The 18,924-nt window shown below is 39.2% G+C and overlaps 3 protein-coding genes and 1 long non-coding RNA gene across 5 annotated transcripts in view; 2 read left to right on the top strand and 2 right to left on the bottom strand.

Annotated features, from left to right (window-relative positions):
• Positions 1 to 1,259, top strand: part of eps8l3b (EPS8 signaling adaptor L3b) — an 8,886-nt gene extending 7,627 nt beyond the window's left edge. Inside the window, exons 14-16 of the mRNA XM_005733055.1 lie at positions 756 to 856; positions 952 to 1,084; positions 1,165 to 1,259. Of these exons, the coding sequence (XP_005733112.1) occupies positions 756 to 856; positions 952 to 1,084; positions 1,165 to 1,206 (276 nt within the window). The 3' untranslated portion in view covers positions 1,207 to 1,259. The remainder of the gene's footprint in view (positions 1 to 755; positions 857 to 951; positions 1,085 to 1,164) is intronic.
• Positions 1,260 to 2,421: 1,162 nt separating this feature from the next.
• LOC102202109 (glutathione S-transferase Mu 3-like) lies at positions 2,422 to 5,456 on the bottom strand. Of its 2 annotated transcripts, none has more exons than XM_013910835.1 (8): positions 5,421 to 5,456; positions 4,363 to 4,438; positions 4,211 to 4,275; positions 4,032 to 4,113; positions 3,781 to 3,884; positions 3,602 to 3,694; positions 2,850 to 2,960; positions 2,422 to 2,655 (listed from the first exon to the last, which is right to left on the bottom strand). In XM_013910835.1, the coding sequence occupies exons 1-8, from the start codon at positions 5,454 to 5,456 to the stop codon at positions 2,569 to 2,571; spliced, it is 654 nt and encodes a 217-aa protein (XP_013766289.1). In that variant the 3' UTR covers positions 2,422 to 2,568. The 2 variants fall into 2 exon arrangements, with proteins under 2 accessions (XP_013766289.1, XP_005732914.1); XM_005732857.1 differs by having other exon boundaries at positions 3,787 to 3,884.
• Positions 4,399 to 9,241, top strand: LOC102202402 (uncharacterized). The gene is made up of 3 exons (XR_311719.2): positions 4,399 to 4,459; positions 5,481 to 5,561; positions 8,461 to 9,241. It is a non-coding gene; the product is annotated as an uncharacterized LOC102202402 (long non-coding RNA).
• A 1,419-nt stretch (positions 9,242 to 10,660) lies between these two features.
• Positions 10,661 to 15,085, bottom strand: LOC102201603 (glutathione S-transferase Mu 3-like). The gene is made up of 8 exons (XM_005732855.2): positions 14,925 to 15,085; positions 12,478 to 12,553; positions 12,334 to 12,398; positions 12,161 to 12,242; positions 11,932 to 12,029; positions 11,737 to 11,832; positions 11,186 to 11,296; positions 10,661 to 11,033 (listed from the first exon to the last, which is right to left on the bottom strand). The coding sequence occupies exons 1-8, from the start codon at positions 14,958 to 14,960 to the stop codon at positions 10,944 to 10,946; spliced, it is 654 nt and encodes a 217-aa protein (XP_005732912.1). The 5' UTR covers positions 14,961 to 15,085; the 3' UTR covers positions 10,661 to 10,943.
• Positions 15,086 to 18,924: the final 3,839 nt, after the last annotated feature.

Genomic DNA, 18,924 nt, shown 5'->3' with positions numbered 1-18,924 from the left:
AAGATTTTGGCAAATGCTTTTACTCTTTGAATCTCCACACTGTTTACTTGCTTGCAGTCAAACAGCTGCTCAAATAGATAGACAGACAGATACTTTATTGATCCCACAAGGGAAACCGATTTGTTACAGCAGCATAATAAAGAGTAGAAATGTTACAGTCTACAATAAACAACACAGTTAAAAATAAAAGTGCGACAGGTGGCTGGTAAGGGCCTTATACTATGAGATAGTGCAGGAATTAATAAATTTACTACAGTGATAAACAACAAAAAAAGTCAAATTAAGTCAGTTAAAAAGGTCTGAGGGAGAAGGAGCTCTGCTGCCTCTTGAGTGTGGAGTGGAGTGGGTGTGATGAGTTGTCCATGATGGAGAGCAGTTTGTTCAGTGACCTCTGACGCTAACGGACTCAAACGCCTCCACATTCTGACCAATGATGCTTCCGGCCTTCTGGATTAGTTTGTTGATCCTCCTGGCATCTCTGGCACTGATGCTGCCCCACCCACCAGATAACAGCAAAACAGATGGCACTTGAAAGGATCTCCAACATGTTGCTGCAAACATTAAATGATCTGAGCTTCCCTAGAAATCGAGCAATGTGGTTTTCCATCATTGTTCAAACACTACCCGCCAAACAGAAACCAGAAAGCCTCACGTCAAAAATACTTTGTGCCTTGCGTTCAGATTGGGCATATTCATAAGCGTGTACATAAATAAATATGTTTGCTCATAAACAGCCTTAACATTTGATATTTCAGTCTTCCTTCCAGCGAGATCCTCGCGGCCCTGTCACCCTGGACAGGTCCTCCTCACCTGCAGAGGTGCAAGCCTGGCTTGAGTACAAAGGCTTCTCCAAAATGTGAGTGGCATTCTCCACGGAGCAACAGACAAGTTCATGTTTGCAATCTATATAACACTTGCATTTAATGTCATTTTATTTGTTCTCTTGTACAGCACTGTCAGGAGCCTCGGGGTGCTGAGTGGACAACAGCTTCTGGGAATGAATAAACAAGAAATAAGGACTGTGTGTCCAGAGGAGGGAGGCAAAGTCTTCTTCCAGCTGCAGGCTGTTAAGTCAGCCATTGCAGTAAGTAAATTTGTTAGAATACGCACACACTCACAGTTAAATGTTAGCATGTAAGTAATAATTCATCCTGTTTCCTGCAGCTGGCCAGTGAACCGTCAGGCATGTACAACGGCCGCTACTAACGACCTGCGTCACTGCGCCGGCCCTTCGGATGTTTCTCATGTGTGCAATTAAGGGTGTTGAATTTAAACTGTCTGAATTGATTTCGCTATTTTTCCATAAATTAAACTGTAACAAATGTTGATTTGCTGTTTGAAGTGGCAAACTCGAAGATTTTAATTTTCAATGAGCATGCGCAGTGCTCGCCATCAAAGGTAAAAGTCCATTGATGGAGTGGTGGGAACAGTACTCAGACGCAAAGGTGGATGTCAGAGACAGAGACAGAGACAGATGCAGAATGACATCATTCTGCATCTGTGTGGTTACTGTTTGCCTAGCAACAAGTCCAAAGTGGACTGGAAAAAATGCTTGTGGACACAAATGAAGAACGGAGGTTTGGAGTTGTCTTTTCAGGAAACTGGACAATGCAATGGAGAATTTAACCCATGATGAGCCTGCTGATTAAAACAATGCAACATTAATATATTTGCAGGATTAAAAACATTGTTTTTGGTAGTGATCTTCCTTAATAGAACGCTGTATTAAATTATTATTAATTTTAATTAAGCATTTTCTGCTGCAGCTTGGCATGAAAAGAATTTAACTGGTAAAACAGTCAGTCAACAATTTTCTGCTACTATTCACCCAAAAAAACAAACCAAAAAAAGCCAAGAAGTCATTTTCATCCACATCAAACTGTTAAATGAGCTGCACAGCTCTTCAGTGAGGATACTATTTGCTTTCACTGCACCCTGCTGTTCACAGACTCGTACTGTGCAGCATAAAGTCAGATCACAGCTACTTACAAAATGATGGACCAATTTATTCAGTTATTTCCTGACCAGTAAGCACAGCTGCTGCCTGAGGTATACGAGTTTGCCACTTTCAAAGGAAGCGTCTATATATATATATATACATAAAACGTATCAATGACAGCAATTAATTGTCAGTTACTCAAATATTAGTTTATACCGTAATCTTGCTTTTTTGTGCTTCCAGTAATTTCGACTTTGTATAGTTTTTCCTGATGAAATAAAACGAGTACGTATGTAAACAATGGCTTCATCCAGCATTTGCCTCATTGACTGTGTCGTGTGTGATCAACAAAAACATGAGAAACAATCGTGTGTTTTGTTGTGAAAAAACTGAATCGCCAAAACAGAAAAGTCAGAACAACCGTTTCTTTAATCTGTTTAAAAAAATGTCCTTGTGATCAGTGCAAATTATTATTTTTCCCCCCACAAACCTAAAACCATAACTGAGTTTAATGGCTTGAACATATTTTTGGCAGTGTAATGTGATTAAAGCAGGGTACAAGCAAAGTTAACATTGATGTTATTTCAGCGGTTGCATTAATAACATTTTTCAGGACTTTCTCGGCCTTGTTACTTTCCCCACTGGGCCATCCTGTTGTTTATCGGACCCTTCATGAATCTTGGTGACTTCATGTAGGCAGCAATCCTCTCCAGAGCCTACAATGATATAGGAAGACATCTGGTTAAAAAACAAAGCAAAAGCTACCTACCGGTGAGTTTCAGTAATGTCATTGACGTGGGGGGTCAGGGAATGAAGCCAAAGTGACTGAATAACTTTGTAGTATATATTTGAGAAAATACAAAGTGCAAGTTGCACTGATGGTATCTGATGAACACTGAAGTCTTCTCACCTCAAAACGTTTCATTAGATCATTGAGGTTCTTGAAGTTCTCCAGGCATTTAGGCTCGAGGGCCCTGTGTTCATCCAACAGCTCGTACATAACGAAGTCCACAAAAGTGATCTGTTGATGGCAGCAGAATTTATAGTATAATCAAACAATAATTCATGAGCACCATTAAACTTAAAGAAAGCCGGTCCTCTCTGCGAAATTTTATAGCCTATCAAAGTTCAACATTTTGTTTTCCATCCACAAACTTACTGTCTGGTTCGCTTTCATCGCTCTAATCATCTCTAAACAGCCCAGGTGTTATCAAGAACCGGTATTTATGGAAGTTTGTTTCTACCACTTAAAAAAAACATTTTTGCCATTTACAAATACAAACTTTGGGTTATTAACTCCAACTTTTGGACTATTGAAATAATAACCTGACTTTTGATAGATGGCATTTTCCCCCAGTGGTTTTAACAAGCTTCCATAGTAGTCTTGGCTCAGGCAATAAAATGTGTTAATGGCTAATTGCAGAGTCAGCAGTTTGATTTTTGTAATGCAAACATCCCCCCTGACTCCTGTCCCACAGAAACAGGTGACAGTTTAGACTTGCATCCACAATGCTGAGCACTTCAGTGGAAAAAACAGCCTACACCGAAATTCCTTTTCTTTTCTTTTCAAATTCTGCCCCCTAGTGTGGGCACTGAATACAAAGCAAATACAAGCGCAGCTTCATAAAACGACTCTCCTTTCTTGTTTATGGAGTAGCATACCTTGTCACCAACAAACCACTTTCTTCCTCCGAGGAAATCCGAGAACTGCTTCAGTGTACACTGCAGATTCTTCAGGTACTCTGGCTTCTGATCCTGATGTCAGAGAAATGAAATTGGCTTTAGTAGAAATTAGCAGTTCTAAAAATGAATAATTTTTTCTTTCTTCTTTAAAATTTAACACGCACAATGTTTAAGTAGGTCAGCTTAATAAAGGCAAGCCTGAGGTCCATGGCCTGATTCTCCAGGACGTCCACTCGGATCTTTTCATCCTCAGTCTCTCCACCTGTTATCAAACAACACCTTAGAGGTCCGAGTTACTTAAAAGCATTGGCAGTATTAGTTTGTCAATTAATATAATGTAAAAATCTACAAAGAAATTGCCTCTTTTGAACAAAGTATTAATTTTTTTTTATAAATTTTTAAAACGTACACATGTTGTGCTTACGAGCAATGTATCTCATGATAGCATTGCTTTGCGGTATTTTCCTGTTTCCATCGACCAAGTAGGGTAGCTACGGTGAGATGTGAATTGCAGCATTAGTGTTAGCCGATGGTTTAAATTTGCAAACTTTCCAAATAATTTTATATTTACAGGTTAAACTCTCTTACGTTGGGAAAGTCCATTCCAAGTTTGAATTTAACGTCAGTCCATTGGCTCTTGTCGTAGTCGGGAGCTGCGTAAGAAAACGTGACGTGAGTAAACCCGATGTTCAGCCCGAATTATGACAGATTTGTATCACTGGGTTAAAATGCTTAGTTACCTTCCCCACAGACGTATTGCTTTTCCTCATACTTGTCTCCGGTGTACTCCAGCAGGAGGCGGATGTGCTGGCCAAGCTGCAAATGTCCAATAATCAGGTGAGACACACGTATCTGTGTTTTTTTAGGCTAGTATACTGCTAGAGTATTTGAAAGTGTGCAATTGGATAGCAACTGGAATCTTGCAGTACTGACTTAAATAATCGTAGTCTCACATGGAACGCAGGAAAAAGATTATTTGCGCATTTACGCACGTGGCACAGTAGCAGTAACTTCAATAACTCACAGATTTGCGTTGTTCTGCACATCCATTTTTAGACAAATTTCTTATTTATAAGGCAGAATAAGGCACCTGGGCTGTATTGGTCCAGAGATCACACATACTGAACCACAGTCAACCTACTCTAGCTTCTAACGGAGGAGTACGTTTCATCAATTCTCCTTCAGACGTTTGCCATGCCAAACACGCGTGTAAGACCTACACTGTGTTATGTGTAGATACGTCATTGGTTCTCTTCGTTTTGGAGGACATAACTTGTGCAGCTCTTGGCAGAATGCAGTTTTCATTATTAAAAATGAATTGTGTGATGAGAAATTAGGAGGTTGGTCACCTGCAAAACTTTTGATCCACATCAATCCATTTTTGCAAATTTCATCTGATTACATCAAAGTGTTCATAGAGTCAACTCTAAAATGAAATAACATGAAAGAAAACCGCCTTGCAACCATCTTAAAGGGTTGGATACTTTAATGCGTAAAAATAAAAGGCAACAAAATAACCTCATTATATCTCTTGGACCTGTTAAAAAGGTCAAAATTAGGAACAGTTGTTTTATTGACAGTACCTTTATTGACCTCAGCTGCTGTTGATAATCTAGATTTTTTTTATTAGCTCTGTTTGATATAATAACTAAACAGCAGTGCTACAACAATCAGTCAGCCTCCTTTGACCCTGCACGCTTATAGGGTGACTTTATTACACTGTAAATACAAACTCAACATTTCCTGGATTTGTTTCAAATTAGGAGCTCTTTAATTCAACAATGAAAGTAGAACTTACCCCGCGAGTATCCCAGTAACCCAGTATCATTGTCATTTTGAATCCCTTTTCCAAATGTAGCTGAGGGAGACCTGGGCAGCTGCGGTGGTGCAAAGTGTGGTTGGTGAGCTGCTGTCTGCAGCCTATAAAAGGGGACAACAGGTGGGCCGTGCTTCTCTTATCTTTTGGTTCATGGATACAGAAAATCTGCTGCATGACGCTGGACTGTGAAGACATTCATGCGTGTGTGTGTGTGTGTGTGTGTGTGTTGCTCTCAATGTCTTCCTTTCATGTAAATGTTTCATCTACACATCTGCATGCTTTAAGATAATGTAATATATGATAATAAATATCCTCCACTAAGAATCTGCCCTGCATGAGACTCGTCAGTGATTGACACAGACTATGTATGAATCTGTCTTTGTTATCAAAGAGATAGCTGAGTCACGGTGAGTCTGCAAATCGGGATTCACAGACATCTAAAGAACAAGAGGAAGACCGATATGAAGTTCATTTTTGCCAAGTCACAGTCCAGTTACCAGATTTACACTACTGTCTTTATCAGAGGACAGACTTTGCACAAGCTGGTCTACGTGCAATCTTGATGTAATTTCTCGTGCCAGATAAAACCTTCGATAAAACAAAGGGTCGTTTTGTTAAACGCGAAACGTAACTTAAATATAAATCTTGTCTTCATTGTGTCCAATACATGCTGACAGGTCAGGTCATCTTTTCTACTCATTCTTATTAACAATGAAAGTCAAACATAAGGAAAGGCACTTAGAAGTCCCAGTAATGTGTATTTTTAACAAACACAACCAGGATTACCGAACCTTTTACAAACAGCACGTACATGTCTCTGGGTGGACACACAATGCTTTGTTCAATCAGTCATACTGATGACACCAGGACCCAAACTGAAAGGAGGAGTTTGTAGAGTTGGTTCTCTTTCAGTTCCCTAAAAATCAAACGAACAAAAAAATTGGTTTAACTTGTGCAAGGACTGAACACGGAGGGAGAGGATCAGCATACGTCACTGACTGTACTATTACTCAGAGATACGTTACTCAAAATTTGATGCATTTCTTAGTTCTTTAATTTTGAAGAGATTGAGGTTTATAATTGGTTTGAGCTTGCTGCAGAATGTGACCCACATCAGGGGTGGAGATGAGCTGGACATGAAAACAAAGCAGTCTTTGTTTCACATCTTTTTACTCGCTCTGTCATATTTCCACAGAGCTCCAATGATTATCAGCTACTAGCACAAGTGGTTACTCCCTGCGTTCTTAATCAATAATGCCCTCTATGCTTGTTACTTTAGAAACCACTTCTAAATGCATTTGCTCTGAGTAAGAATACTTGAAGAATACTGAAGATGGAGAATTTTCGGGGCCTCCTCCAGGTCCCACAACTATTCAACCACGATCTCCATTTTGACTATGGACATTATTAAATGGCCGTTATATCGCATTTTAAACCAGTTTGGCTGCTTTCCACCTCATCCATCTTTTTTGCAGCACCAAAAATATATTACGTTAAAAAGTTCACGACTGGGTGTGTTAGCATTTTAAGTTTCTGTCTGTTCGCTGTAAATTTATTTGCTACATGTAAACAAAAATGTTAATGGAGCAGGTTAAACTTGCTTTATCAAAACCTTTTAATGAACTTGAAGAGACTCACTATAGACAGATAATATAAACAGAAAAGAGAGATGTCCTTTTAAACAATAAAACATGCTGGTGTTTAATTAATGGTTTTCACCTGACTGTAAATTAAGCTTCTTGTTTATCTTTAGAGATAGCTGAGTCATAGTGAAGCTCCACGTTCTGCCTAGTCATGTCCCAGTTACTAGACTCCAATTACTAGACAGTTTTTTTTAATCTGACTTATAAAACCTGCAAGGAAATGATCAGCGAGTAACAGACATGGAAAATAAAATGTAAAATACTAAAAGTAGTAAAAGAGTTAAGAGTAAAAAAAATATCAAATGTTAATGTCACATTTTCTAAGAATATGTAATATGACTTTTTATGGCCAGTTATTTGTTTTGCGCAGTCATGATGATTTCGATCTTTGACCGCTGCATGCTAATAATCAGTTTGTCCTTGAGTCCACGTTAGTGTTTGTGCTCAATCTGAACATATTTTTTAAGCCTTTACTGAGATATTACTGCTAGTGCAGAGGCATAAGTGTGTATTTTGTTGATCTAAAAGTAATATGACCTTAATGGCTTCATGCTGTAGCTTGCTTTCCTTTGCTTATTTTCAGATAGGTGGCCAAACCTGTCATGTTATTTCAAGTTATAAAAGCCTGCTATCTCAGTCTACTCTATCTCTCTGGCAGCCTTCCACTCGTACATGGTCTCTACAACCTTTATTTGCTTGGCACTCTTATGGAACGCTTTCATGTAACATCTCAGTCATCCATATATGCCCTGCAGTCCTGGTGCCTTGAACTTCCACCCTCCATCCTACCTTTACAAAATTATTAATCAACATTGCTAAAATTGCAAGAAATTCTCTCTTTGTACAGTTGATGCAGATGTCTTCCATCTTTGATCAGTCAGTGTTGGAGCCAGTGTACATGCAAACCTTATTATCTGTTAACATTATGAAAGCTTGAAAAAGAAATAAAATACAGAAAAACAGACAGTTCAATATTCTAATCACTTTCTTCTTCTTTTGGCTTCTTCTTCATCTGCCTCCATCTCACCCTATCCATGGTATCCTTTTGTTTCACACCAACCGTCTTCATGTCCTCCTTCACTGCAATCATGAATCTTCTATGTAGTCTTCATCTTCTCCTCCTGCCTGGGTGCTCCATCTTCAACATCCCTTGTTCAATACTGTATATCCACGATACCCTCTCTGCACATGTCCAAACCATCTCAGCCTTGCTTCTCTAACTCTGTTTCCAAACTGCTCAACCTGAGCTGTCCCTCTGACGTACTCATTTCAGATCCTGTCCCTCATTCACACTGATGCTTTGTCTGCTTTCATTCCTCTTGTCTACAGTGCATACCTCCACCTGTCTTTTCACCTGTTCCCTATTGTCACTACAGGTCTGTGAACATAACAGTCCACTGAGACTCCGGCGTGACACCATCTATCAGCCTTTCCATCACCACTGCAAACAAGAAGGAACTTCTGAAGGCAATCCTGAATCTCTAACTCCAACCGCACACTTGACCTGACTCTCTCAGTTCTTGGGTTATGATATTTTAATCATTGTGATAAATTAAAGAAAGAAGCAAGCACCTTGGGCACACTGACTCTATATTTTATTTCTAATATTTGCCCACTAGCAGCTCTAAATACATTCCCATAATGTAGCCTTCTCTTTTTACATGATGTGATATCTTTACATATTTTTGTGCCATTTCCTGATGTAAAAACAGGGAAAGTGGAAAATTAGCTGTTATTTCCCTCTTTAATGTTGTTTGGACCCAAGCAGTAACTCTTGACCGTCCTCTAAAAAATGTTTCATAGTGCTATTAGACTACCTGAAGAAGAAAAGCTATAAAATATACTAAACCATAAATTGTTTAATCAGTACACAGGACGGATAATCTCCCCAGCATGTCTTTAATCGGTACACTGTTTATGGCACACGTATCACATGACCTCAGTCCAAACTCAAGCAGCAATGCTGTACTCTTCCATTAAGAGCCCCTAAACATAAAAAACTAAAAAAAGCACAAAACAAAACGTCAACATCCAGCCATCCACCACCTCACAGCTCTTCATTATGGTGTCCCTAAGCCTTACAAGAGACATAATCTGCCTGCTGTATCCTTGGTCTGCCCTGGGGTCTCAAATCATCTAATTACCTTAACGAGAAGGTGTCAGGTAAGATGAAATGCCTTTTACCATTACAAAAATGTACAGTATTCCATAATGAATGCATCCTGTGTTATTTCTAGTGCGTGCATTCCTAAAGGAGCAAAACCCAAATTAACATATTTTTCCTGTAGCCTACTTATCCAAAAAAACATTTGTGTGAATTTCCCAGTTTTGGAGATATTTGCTGTAAAATGTTTGCTTCTTTGATATAATGCATGTAAATAGGACATGCCCTGTTGTACTTAAATATGTATTTAAATAACTTAAATGAAGCACCAGAAATCATGACCCAGTTTTGCACAACCCCTTTTAAATCAGTTGCAAACAGTTAAATTTATGGGACTATTTTCTTTTTGCTGTCTACATCCACTGTTGAGTGCAGGATCATCAGCAAACTAATGGTAAAAAAAAGCCCATGATAAGCTTACTGATGAAGATATTATATATATATTTGCAGAATTAAAACTGGTAATTATTAATAATTCAAACTTTTAGTATGAGGTAGTCACAGGAAGTGGAACATGCTAATCAGAATTCGGTTTGCACAAATCTTGAAGTTTGGTCCAAACTCCAGCTGCACTTAGACTAGGAGCTGAACTTTGAACTTCTGGCACTAACAGAATCACTAAAGATAAGAGATCTTGCAAGTTCACAGCTGAGGAGAAAAATGTGAATTTTCCTTGGTGTTAATGAGAGCTGGGCAGAGATGTAGGATTTACTATGCAAAATGTAGAGAATGTTTAGTTCAACATTTGTCACACGACAAACAAAAGAAATGTCAGAATTATGGTAACCATTTTGACACAAAGACCAAACATGTTGAAAGATCAAATTCTTGGAAATATTTTAGAGCTTTTTTGTAATTTTGCTTGTCTTCAGGAACAGTTCTCCAGGCTTAACTCATTCACTGCCATTGACGTCTATAGACGTCAATGGCAGTGAATGAGTCAATGGGTTTAACTCATTCACTGCCAATGGCTGGCAGTGAATGAGTTAAAGGACATTCAGAGCACTTATTTCAATATTGGCTGCTTTTTGTTCTCTTCTCTATTAGGACACACAACAATGCCTCATAAATTTTGACAAGATCTTCAACACCACTGGCTGAGATGCAGCCCCAAACCATGACAGAGCTTCCACTGTGTTTTACAGATGGCTATAGGCACTCATTGTTATACCTCTCAGAACTGCCTCCATACATTTTTTTTTTCTAAATCCCCCCTTCATTAAAAAAATGACTCCTTGACAGCCACGATTCCACAGAAACCATTTCTGAAGAGGCTTCATTGGACTGTAGATGGCTCAGATCATGAACCGGATGCATTTTCTGCTCTTGTGCTGCATTAAACTACATCAGATACATTTTGATGGGACTTGCTGTGCAGGACATTACGCTAAGATTGAAACACCAACAAAGAGTCAGAACAAAATTCACTTTAATGTGCCAAAAAGAGGTTATAAATTCTAACAATAAGTGCTTTCATTAGAAATGTTTCAGTACAAATTAGTCCCGACCGCCCCAAATCTGAAATCATTAATGGTTTTACAAACAGCATGTTACGTAATTAAACACCATCAAATCTACCAGTCCGAGCAAAATGACACTTTTTTTTTTCCAGTCATGACTTTGGTGTTAATTTGACAGTTTCATTAATTAACATTTTTCAGGAATTTTCCAGGGCATAAAAGGCACTGTTATTTACTATTTGTTCCCAAATTTGGCCATCTTGTTGTTTATCGGAGCCTTCATGAATCTTGGTGACTTCATGTATGCAGCGATCTTCTCCAGAGCCTGCAATGATATAATGGCCATTGATTAAAATAAAAACACTGGAGTTTTAAGAAACAAAAGGAAATCAACTCCAGAGCCAACACCACACAAAGAAAGGTAAAAAAATAAAGGTTAAATTACATCATTAATGCAAAGACTTTGACTGTTCTCACCTCAAAACGGTTTAAAAAGTCTGTGAGGTTCTTGCAGTCAGCCAGGCATTTGGAATCAAAGAGCCTGTGTTGGTCCAACAGCTCGTACATAATGAAGTCCACAAAAGTTATCTGTTGTGAAGAAAAGTTGCATAAACATGTTAGAAGTAACAGAATCTGTGGTGTAAATCAAACAATAAGTCACCAGCCACGTTAAACCTGCAGAGAACCAGACACTTCTGCAGCTTTATGAAGCCCTAAAACACTATCCACAAACTTACTGCCAGGTTCACCTTCTCCTCCAATTATTTATAAATCAGTTTAAGAACCAGTATTAAATTTAGGCTGCATCCTGCCTAATACTGATGAGCTAGCACAGCATAAAAAGTACAGGTTTTTCTCTGCACAACTAACAAAATAATTTATGTTCACATCTAAACAAACAATGTACAATTTAGAGTGAGAAAAAGGGCCTCAAATTGTCAAATTCTGCCCCCAGTTTGTCTATTAAATTTAAATCTGTAAAAGCAGCTTTAAAACAAGACTCCTCTCATATTTATGGACAGGTATACCTTGTCACCAGCAAACCACTTCCGATCTCCGAGGAAATCGGAGAACTGCTTTAGTGTATTTGGAAGCATCTTTAGGTAATCAGGTTTCATCTCATCCTGAAGAAACCAGAGAGATGACACTAGCGTTAGAGGAGTTTTAGGGAATTCAAAGAATATTTATATTTATGGATATTTTTATTTTAATTAAACACTCACAAAGTTGGTGTAGCACAGCCTCACAAACCCATTTCTAAAGTCCATTGACTGGTTCTCAATGATGTCCACTCGAACCTTTTCACCCTCAGTCTCTCCACCTGTTGTCAAAGTTTACAAGATTCACATAAATAATAAAGAAACTAATAACAGTAATATTAGTTTAACATTGATTTACAATATAACTTGGAAAAAAAATCTTCTCAAACAAAATGCACGCTACTGTACTTACACATGTTGTGCTTACGAGCAATGTATCTCATGATAGCATTGCTTTGTGTTATCTTCCTGTCTCCATCCAGCAAGTAGGGAAGCTATAGTGAGATATAAATTCCAATAATAATGTTAGCTGATTGTTGCATTCTTCACAATTGAATTTTTAGTCGCACTTTAAAAAACTCTTACATTGGGAAAGTCCAGTCCAAGTTTGTTTTTTACATCAGTCCAGCAGGTCTTGTCATAGTTTGGAGCTGTGAGACATTAATTAATTAATTAGAGAGTTATGAGTTTTTTCCCCCTTTAAATCAATAGGCTGAAATGATAAGTTACCTTCCCCACAGACATAGTATTTGTCCTCGTACTCTTCCCCAGTATACTCCAGCAGGAGGCGTATGGGCTGGGCAAGCTGCAAAAAGCCAAAAGTCAGAGTTGAGAGATTTTTTTTAATGTACATTAGCACCTCTGAACTGTAAAGTCTGCATAAGAACGTGGGCAGAGGACATGCATTGGACTTCAGATTTACTGTGGTACAAACAAAATGGGCCAGTGTACACGTTTCATGAATCTGATGCCAAATTTACAGAAGGCAAGAATGTTTCCATGCACATTTTCGTAAATGAAGGACATAATTTCAGAAGTCTTGTGGTTTGTTTAGCTATAACCTGGAAGATTTAAGCCCTGCTGTGATGATGCGTTTGGAGAGAAAAGACTTTCCCCTGTCAGTCCTTCCAAACAAGACACATTTGTTCAGTCTTTTTCCCCATTTATACTCTCATGAACTTTAATATTCAACATGTTCACTGAGGCTTGCAGAATCTTGAAGATGTAGCTCTAAGGCTTTTTGCAGTTTCTCTGAGAATGGCACGGTGTGACCTTGGGGTGAATTTACTGGGACATTCACCCTTGAGAAGTTTAGCTTTTACAGTACTGCACCTGGCGCTGTGAAAACTCTTCACATGCTTGTACATGCCCAGGACACTATAGTTTGGCTCGTGTCACGCCAGCTTCAAAACATCACCCAGGTTTAAAGCTGCAATCGGATCCCTAATTCACTCAATTCTTTGCCACATTAAAGAAAAGAAATAAAATAAAAATATGAAATTAGAGATCATTATGGCTCAACACTTCTCTATGATTACACTAGTAGCCATTAGTTAATTCCACCTAGAGTTACTCACAGAAAAGACAAAAGACTTGCCGAGACAGTTTAGGCTATTAGAAAAGCACATGTTCAGATGGGTATTTTCTGGGTCAATTTGGGGATTTTGTTTGTATTATTTCTGTTATGTTATTTTGTCTGCCTCCTTAACAGCTTAACTTTGTAAATAATTACCTTTCAAGTCAATTGCAGGTGCTTCCAACTGCTTCTTTTGGTGTTGAACTAGAAGTGAACATTGAACACAGACACTGACAGAGCCCTCCTAAGTGTGAATAGTGAACCTGATATAATAAGGATTGTAGAGCAAAGCACAAATGTGGAAGTTCTGTCCAGCTTAAACCAAAATAAAATTAAACCTCTTTTTAAAAAAGTTTTTTTTTTTTAAATAGTTTTACACATATACATAGATAATATATGGCTGTTAAACTATACTGCACCACCTTGTCTTGAGGTAACTTTTAATGGAGCATGTAGAATTGGATTGATCCAAGATTGAGACGATTATAGCTAATTGAAGCACAGGTAAAAGACTTCTTGAACTCCACTTGTGGTGCAGGAAAGACTACTGCAAATATAAACCATGATACATGAAAATGATTCCAATAATCAAAACCCGAAGTAAAACATTTGAAGTAAATCTTCAAATCAGCTACATTGACTTTTACTCTATTCTTTAAAATTACAGCATTATAGCTACAAGTTTGTCTAACAAATAAAAGATCCCTGGTTCGGCCCTAGGAGGAGACACAAATCCCTTCTGGGGTTGTGCCAAGGAGTGCCCCAGGTGCAAAAACTGCAGAATAAAACGTGCTCAGCTACCTGCTCAAACAACCCCCCTGTGAATAAAGAAGCTCTATAGCTGTATCATCAGCTTTAGCTCTAGATTAATTACGAAAAATATTTAAAGCGGCCACAAAGAGACAGTTTGCAGAGCCTTCTGTAATGCAAACTGCACAAAATTCCCATGCCTTATGAAAAAACGTGAACATAACTAATAAATATTTTTATTTTTTTAACGAGAGGCTGTAAGATTAAGCTCTCGTGGCTTGTTCAGATGACTTCATATGCCAGTAAGTCTAGATTAATGGGAGGAGCAGAAATTCATGAGATTTTGCAGACAGCTGAAACCATTTAGACTTGAACTCTGCTCACACGAGCAGCCCTGGCACTGTGTGCACACGTCCCTGTGCTTTGACAATGTAAGAGGTTTAGAAATGAATATGTCCCACACAACTAACCCTACACTAAAGTCTGACTCGTTGAATAATGTAACCTCAAATGTTACTAGCATCTCGGCTCTAAATAGCGTAACACGTCAGCTATCAGGCTACACTGACAAAGATAACAGTTTGTGTAAAGGCACGCCGAGCTCGGCTGTTTTGCAGTTACATAATAACTTAGCGAGCTTCAAACAGTTTCTATAAACAGTTACACATCTTAAAAATCAAACACACTAACGCTATCCGCTAAAGGTTAGACGCCACCGAGGTTTAAAAACAGAAAAATGGCCATGATAAGACGGGAAAATATTTTTGTCGATTAGATGGAGGTTCAGCCGTTGCGAACAACTGCGGGCTGCACACATGGAGTTTTTCAGCTCCCTGTTAGCTCCACTTACCCCACGAATATCCCAGTAAGCCAGTGTCATTGGCATTTTGAATCACTTTCTGAGACCAAATGGAGCCGAAAGAGACAGTAGCTTCTGCAGCGGAGCGCAGGTCTGCACGAAGGCGGGAGATGAGCCAGTGGAGGGGGACAGGCGGAGCAAGTGGGCGGGGCGAACCGGGCGGTCACACATTGCTGCTCTGATCCGGTTCTTCGGTTTATGCATAAACAACTACTGCACGCTATGTGATTCTGTGAATCTCGTGCTAATCTCAGGCTTCTTTGTTGTCTTTAACAGGTTCTTCCTCTTTTACAAACAACATCTTCAGTTCTGCACAGTGCAGGGCCGTGCACAGATGTTTGAAGGGGTAGGTGCTCAATGTTAACGAAGGGCACATAGAACCAGGCTGAATACCAACAAAGCACATTCATCAGGAATATAATATGGAATCGCATCATACTATATCACTGTCATCAGGTGGGGGAATGTAGCCTGTGTTTTACTGATAGGGTTCAATGTTGGTGTTGAGGGGTTGCTGCTGCTCCTGATAGTGCTGGAGGGCAGGGCTGTGTTGATCTGAGACTGTAGACATGGTGGCTGATTAAACAAGTATTATGGGATATTAATAAAATGCAAAGATCGGTAACAGTGCTTGGAACCTTAATGCAACAGATTTTAAAAACGGTGGGAAATAAACTAGGCTCTGTCTGTTACTCACTCTTTGCCTTTCTCCCTACTTCCATCTCCACATCTGATCTGTCACTCTCAACTTGCTGTCCATCTGAGAACAAGGCACGATTTGCTGTTGCATTAATGTATTATTTAATTATCCACACTTAACAACTCTGGCACCTAATCCATAATAGAGTGATGATAGAAAAACGTTAAAGAACCAAACCATTACATTTGTGTTTATTACTCTTTAAATACTTGAGTAATAATTATATATCCATAAAACATGCCCACACACATGCACAATGACATTTACATCTTCTCCATAATGTATATACTATGGCCACAAGTTTGCACCATTGTGCTGATCCCTTATTATTTATTCCTGTCATGGTCCTGAGTCTGACCACTCAGTGTTTTGTGTTTCCTTATATTATTCCATGTTCTTGTTTATTCTGGTCATGTCCTTTGTTAGGGTTTGCCATTTGTTAGGTTTCTGTTCTGTGCCTGCCTGCTCACACTTCTCTGTGTTCCCTCTGTCCATGGTGTCCCTGTGTCTGCTCGTGAATCTGTCTGTTAAGTTCATTGTTTTATTCTGAAAGTCTCTGCCTCATGTGAGTGTGTTCAGGTTACATTTCCCCTGCCTTGTCAGCTCTGATTTCTCCCCGGTGTGTTCCCCTCCTGTCTCCCATCCCTTGATTACTGCTGTGAGTATTTAAGCCCTGTGTGTTCTCCTGCCTCTCCTTGTTCGTCTGCGTTATCTCCTTCCGTCATCCTGTGTGGTTCCCCTGCATCTGTCTCTGTCTCCCTGCATCGCCGTTTGTGTCTCTAGGTTTCAGATTTGTTTTATTCTTAGTTTTCCCAGTTAGGTTTTGTCTGTTCTCGCCATCCTTTGCCTTTTGTTGTACGTCATCCTCCTCAATAAAAGCCCACTCACATCACTAGTGCCTGCATCTTGGGTCCTTTAATAAATTACACACGGCTCGCCCCGCTAGCTGTGACAATTCCTAGTGCTAAACTAACAAAGTAATAAGAACAACAACAACAACAAAAAGTAATACATATAAAATAATGTATTTATGATGATTCAATTTGTTTGGCTATCCATTCTGCGCAAGGCAGAAAGCTTATTAAATGTTTAAATTGTAGAGATACAATAATGTTGCTGCTGTAAAATCAGCCTTTTGACTCTTTTGAAATATGAATCTAATATAATCTGTTTCTTAATGTATTTTCTTTAAAATACAGTGTGTGTGTGTGTGTTTTTAATATCATAATTAGAATAATCCATGATTATTATAATGCCATGAGCCATTGAGCAAAGCATATTACTTGATACAGATACAGTGGCTATTATTCACAGAACAAAGTTTTTAACCAGGCTGTAAACATATTTATTTCTGCTGTTAATTTATTGTAATGGACATGAACATTTTAAATACTCTTTAAATAAAACAAAATTAAATGTTCACACTTCAGATGTTTTGGTAATCGAATTGTTTTACTTGATTGGTTGATGGTAATTTTTTATGGGTGAGATTTTTTATGGGTAAGAGAATCTTGCTGATTCTCCTGGAGTGTCTCGTTTTGATCTGGTTTGTTAACACTGGCCTCTTTTTCTGAACTTGACTGCTGTACTGTCTCATACCGGGCTTGAGAATTGTCTCGTTTGGCAATGTTGGATTAATTTTCTTGTTTCTTTCTTGTGTCTTGCAGAGCCTGCAAAGACTCCTGAAGTAAGATATTTTCTTTTTCTGGAGTTGGTTTTTGATGTTTATGTTCTCCTGGTTTTGCTTCGATGTGAAGCTTTGGTTTTTTCCAACTCATATTTTAGGTTTTGGACCTTCAAATCATTTTTCTTGGAAAGAGCCTCACTGGCGCAGAGTTTTGCTTTGAGCTCTGCAAACTCACAGTGGGCTCTTTGTTCTTATTTTTGTGTTTTCCAACTTCTTCTTCTAGATTTGAGTTTTGAGGAGCTGCTCGTGGTGTTGTTCGATCTCCTCCTGCTGTTTTTTACATTGGACCTCCAAATCAGCTTCTCTAGTGGTTTTCAAGTCTGAAGAGTGTGTGTGGAGCCTCTGTGGTTTGTGTCGAAACCTTCACACTAAGCTCTGCAGCTGTGACAGCTGTGTTGCTGTCTTCAACAGTAGTGTGACTCACCTCAGGGGTGAAGTTCTCCTCTGTATTGCAAAGATCGGTGACAGCACTTGGAACCATAAGAGGAAAGGGACAGGTGCTCAAGCCCCCTCCGCCCCCGCCTCTGCACATGCCTGGCACAGTGCATCCATGAATATGGATGGGCTAAATTATGATTTATAAATCCACTTCATGTAAGCCAACTTTGAATCTTGCATGTGAGACTTTTCGTTTTATTCAGACACAGCTGAGTCATGGTGAGTCGACATATGTCACGGCTGCGATGGCAGACGTGTGGGGTTGTGGTAAGGACCCAAACGCAGGCACTGACGCAGATGCAGTGAGTGAGCTTTACCTAGTGAGGTAAAGAGGATACAGGAGGAACCGAGAATGGCATACAGAGAAACTAGGAAAAACCTAAACTGAGAACACTAACAAAACTGACCTGAAACCTACAGATGGACCAGCAACAAGCAGCAGAAAACACAGGGCTTATATACTCACAGGGGCAATCAGGGAATGGGATACAGGAGGGCAACAGCTGTGAGAAATCAGAGCTGACGAGACAGGGGAAACGTAAACTGAACACACTGACATATAACAAGGACCTTCAAAGTAAAACAGGAAATACAACAGGTATGCACAGACACGAGCTTAACACAAGACATGGCAATAGGGAGGGAACACAAAGACGTGGGACCAGGGCAGGCACAGAGACACAGAACAAAAGGAGCTCGAAATACAAAGCAGAAACAAAACCTGAGACTAAGAAATTCCCAACAAGAATGAACCTAAAACATAAGATAATAATCAAAACCAAAACCACTGAGTCTCTGGACCATGACAACATATTTGGACTCCTACACAGACTCCTACACAGAGCAGAGCCAGTCCAAGGTTTTATGGTTTTACAGCCTTAAGCAGAATTTGAATTAGCACCCCCAACCTCAGCTAAAGCCCATATTATATTATATATATATTATATTGCCCATGATTGTTTATTTCTGTATTATAAATCTAGCACAGGGATGTCAAACCTACTTTTTGTTTCATGTTGTGGGCCACACAACAGGCCACTTTGACCTTTTGTGGACCAGTGAAACTGCCCTTTCTCTCAGTGTAAACTTTAATCCCTGAGATATTTTAATACAGGCTTAGTCTGTAGTCTGCTTAGTCTGCTTATGCCTCTTGCCGGCTCTGATAC

Source organism: Pundamilia nyererei, unplaced genomic scaffold (genome assembly GCF_000239375.1).
Source record: "Pundamilia nyererei isolate P.nyererei 1_Seehausen unplaced genomic scaffold, PunNye1.0 scaffold00049, whole genome shotgun sequence".
Taxonomy (NCBI): Eukaryota; Metazoa; Chordata; class Actinopteri; order Cichliformes; family Cichlidae; genus Pundamilia; species Pundamilia nyererei.
This window is presented reverse-complemented; position numbering and strand designations above follow the sequence as displayed.